Here is a 4,017-nt window from a genome sequence, read left to right on the forward strand (position 1 = left end):
AAAGGCTTTGGTTCTCGTTTTTCCATCTGTAAAATGGGCTAAGGCATTTTTCCTTAGTGGAATGAGTTACGGCGCCCTCTAATCTCTCAGGGCCAGGTCCATTTGCTCTCCATGTAATGCCCAGCCCCTGGAACAGTGCCTGGCACACAACAGGGTTCAAGGAGGCATAGCTGGGAGCTCTGGGCAGATGCCCTTAATCTCTGAGGTGAGGCCCAGAACCGAACCATAGTTCTACCAGCCCTGGCTACTTGCCTGAGGCAAGTCATTGAACCTGTTCAAGCCTCAGTCCACTGAACTTTTAAAATAGGACCACCCTGTCCTGCCCTCTGTGGCTCAGTTGGATGGGCCCCCTCCCTGCACCGAAAGGTTGCGGGGTCCAGGGTTTCGGCCTCGCCCCCCCACGGTGGTGCAGGAGGCAGGCAAGCGACCTTCAGCTCTCACATCGATGTTTCTCTCTCCCTTCCTCTCTCTCCAAAAAATCAATAAAAGACTTAAAAATAATCGGACCACCCCGTCTGGGTTGTTGAAAATTGCAAGAGACCACCTCAGAAAGCGCCCCTCAGGGACCCTGCGTGGCATGACCGCCCAGCCCTGCAGCTCCAGGGCCGGGGCGGCGCCGCCCGCACTCGGCCCCAGGCCCCGCGCGCAGAAAGAAGCACACACGCGGGGCAGCGCACTCTCTTTAATGGGAAGGGGTTCTCATTACTTACAGCAACAGGTAAAAACATAAATACGGGTGGGTGGGTGGGCGGCGGCCAGGCAGCTCGTGCCCGGGCGCCGGGCCCAGGCTCCGGAGGGGCGGCGGGATCGTAGGCGCGGCGCGCGCGGGGCCCCCCAGTGCCAACTGGCCGGTGTTGGGGCCGTGGGGGACGCCCCTGGGCGCTCGGGGGGCCCTCTGGGGCCTCAGGCTACGGAACGGTTCACCGCAAGCTGTGTAAACTCGGCCGCCAACGCTCCCCCCGCGTAGGGACAAAGGCGCGGGGTGGGAAGAGCTCCGAGGCCTCCGCGGGAGCGCACGCGACGCCCGCGGGCCGCAGGGACGCGTGGGGAGCCCGCCCTCCCCCCGAGGGCCCGCGCCCTTCGCTAGAGGTGGGATCGGCGGGAGCGCCCCCGGCAGGTCCTTCCCTACCAGGCTCGGATGCCGTGCAGCGTGGAGACGCCCGAGTTGCCCTGCGGGATCCCGGGGCTCTGCACCGCGTTCAAGTCCCCGACGCCGAAGTTCACGAAGTTGTTGTTGGCGGCGGCCGCCGCGGGCGCGGGCGGCGGCGCGGCCGGGTAGGCGGCGGCGCAGCTGTAGCCGGGGCTGCAGGCGGCGCCCCCGTACCCCGGGTAGGCGGGGTAGGCGTTGTAGCCGTAGGCGTTGAGGCCCACGCCGTAGGCCGGCGCGTAGGGCGCCGAGTCCCCCAGGCAGGGCTTGCCGTCGCGCACCAGCACCGGCACCGCGATCCTGCGCGCGGGCGGCGGCGGCGGGGGCAGCCCCACCAGCTCCAGAGTCTGGTCCTGCCGCTGCCGCTTGCACTTGTAGCGCCGGTTCTGGAACCAGATCTTGACCTGGGTGGACGTGAGCTTCAGCACGCTGGCCAGCTGGTCGCGCTCGGGGGCCGACAGGTAGCGCTGCTGCTTGAAGCGCCGCTCCAGCTCGTAGACCTGCGCCTGCGAGAAGAGCACGCGCGGCTTCCTCCGCCGCCGCGCCCGCGGCCGCTCCGCGCCGTCCGCCTCCGGCTTCTCCAGCTCCACCGCCTTCTGCAGCGCGCACAGCTCTGGGGGGACAGGGAGGCAGAGGGACGCCGGTCAGACCGCCCGGACCCGCGGGGCGCCCCGGGACGGGCCCCGGTCGGTGCCGCTCCGCCCTGCGCGCAGAGCCCGGCCTGGCTGCGGCTCGCCCCGTCGGTGCGCTGGGCGCCGCGGGCCGCTCGGTTCCCGCTCGGTTCCCGCTCGACCGGCAGCCGGCACTTGTTTGAACGCCTACTATGTGCCGGGCGTGGCTCTGGGCACTGACGAACAAAACAGGAGCGGTCCCTGCGCTCGGGTAGTTCACACTCGGGTGCGGGAGATGGACAGTGACTTAAGAGTTCAGGCTGCAAAGAAAATAAAGGCAGACGCCGCGCTGGGTGAATTAGATTAGGGCTACTTTGGTTACATGAAGGAAGACCGAGGCCTCACCCAGGGTCGGTCACATTATCTCAAAATTACGGGACCACAGAAGCAAGGCCAGGAGGCGTCGGTTTGGTGATCTAAGGTTTGGTGGTCTAAGGTTTGGTGGTCTAAGGTTTGGTGATCTAAGGTTTGGTGGTCTAACGTTTCGTGATTAAGGTTTGGTGGTCTAAGGTTTGGTGGTCTAAGGTTTCGTGATTAAGGTTTGGTGGTCTAAGGTTTGGTGATCTAAGTCTCCCCCGCCCGTTTGTGCAGCGCGGGGAAGCCTCGGGCGGGCCGGCGGCCTCAGAGCCCGTCCTGCTCGCGCGCTCGAGTTGGATTCGAATCGGTGGCTAAGCCGCAGCCCGCAGGGCCCCCCAGCATCTGTTGCCGCGCCTTCCCTCTGCTCTCAGGCAAACCTTCCTAGGCTCACGGAAAGATCCTCTCCGCTCAGGGCGGCCCTTCGCCCGGCGCCCCCGGCCTCCCGGGCTGGCGCGGACCCGGCGGGAGCCTAGGTGTCCCCAGGGCGCCCTCTCCCCAGCGGGTCAGCCTCCCCGCCTCCCCGCCGGCCCGCGGCCCCGGTCATTCCTCCGCTGCCCCGCACCTTCAGCCCCGCGGTATTTTCTAACTTTTTCCAGGGGAGAACTTCTCGGCCCTGGGCGGGTGGGGAAACTGTGCTGGGGAAATAGAGCTAGTAAATCGGATTCCGGAGTCTGCAGGATCCCAATTTAAAAATCAAGGCCCTTGTTCCCAAGATTCCTCTCTCCTGGAACAAAGGAGGAAAAGCCCCAGAAACGCGGGTTATGGTTGGGCCAAGGAAGGTCCTGGACCCTCCTCCAGCTGTGCGCCAAAGCGCGTCTGCTGCGCCGCATTTTAATGTGTTTATCGGTTTTCTTCAGATCCTCGGAAAGACCCCTATATCCAAAAGAGATTTTTAAAACAACCCCGATACGGAGAATCTCTCTCCCTCTCTCTCTCTGTTCTGCCACAAACTGATCAACTTCACAACAAACCCAGGAGCAGGGCTGCTCGCTTCTGCCTGGGGCTTTGTTAGGCCGAAAAAAATACCTTGTCTAATCATCTCAATCCAGCATTTTCTCTAAACCTCCGATTGGACTCGGGGCGCGGAGGCCTCCAGACGCTGTTGCTTCTCACACTCGGAGACCCCTGCGCTCAGCCCGCCGCCCAGGGACTCAGTCTCCTCCACCCAGGCCAAAGTTTCTTCGCGGCGGGGTTTGGGGACAAGAGCGACTCAGGAGGGAGAAGAAGGGTCCCGGCTCCTCCTCACCTTTCTTATCGGCTCGAAGATCCTTGGCAGGGTCAGGGTCGCCATAGGCGCGCGGATAGAAGGCGGGGGCGGCTGGGAAGGCGGGCGCGCACTTGGCCGGCGAGGGCGCGGGGCCCAGCTCGGCGCGCAGCTCCGGGAGGCCCGGCCCCGAGGCCTCGGGCCCCGCGTAGGCCTCGGGCTTGAAGGCGGCCAGCATGCAGGAGGCGGGCGCCAGGGTGGCCTCCAGGCGCGCCGAGAGCTCCCCCGCGGCCAGGCTGCGCTGCTGCTGCTCCAGGTTCAGAATGTCTTTGACCGAGAACGGCGTGGGCGTGAGCGCGGGGCTGGGGAACATGGTGGCAGCGCGCGGCTCACTGCGCTAGATGGGCGGCGGCGAGCGCTGCTGCCCGCGGCCCCTGGCAGCCTCCCCGCATGGTGCCCGCTGCCCTCCCGCCCGCGCACCCGCCTTCCCGCTCCGGTTGTGGCCGGGCTGCAGGTAGTGCGGGGCTCAGGGACGGGGGAGGCGGGACCAGGCCCGAGGAGGGGGGCTCAGCTTGCCATTGGGCCAGGGGCTATGTTGACAGGAGCAATGAGCAGTTTCATGTCACCTAATATAGTCA

General features: G+C 65.3%; 1 protein-coding gene across 1 annotated transcript; it reads right to left on the bottom strand.

Annotated features, from left to right (window-relative positions):
* Positions 1 to 668: 668 nt before the first annotated feature.
* On the bottom strand, positions 669 to 3,752 carry NKX2-5 (NK2 homeobox 5; the record flags this gene model as incomplete). Its single annotated transcript, XM_081136052.1, has 2 exons — positions 669 to 1,760; positions 3,422 to 3,752. 2 exons carry the CDS (start codon positions 3,750 to 3,752, stop codon positions 1,126 to 1,128), a joined length of 966 nt encoding a protein of 321 aa, XP_080992178.1. The 3' UTR covers positions 669 to 1,125.
* Positions 3,753 to 4,017: the final 265 nt, after the last annotated feature.

The sequence above is a fragment of the Miniopterus schreibersii genome (genome assembly GCF_964146895.1).
Source record: "Miniopterus schreibersii genome assembly, chromosome: 4".
Lineage (NCBI taxonomy): Eukaryota > Metazoa > Chordata > Mammalia > Chiroptera > Miniopteridae > Miniopterus > Miniopterus schreibersii.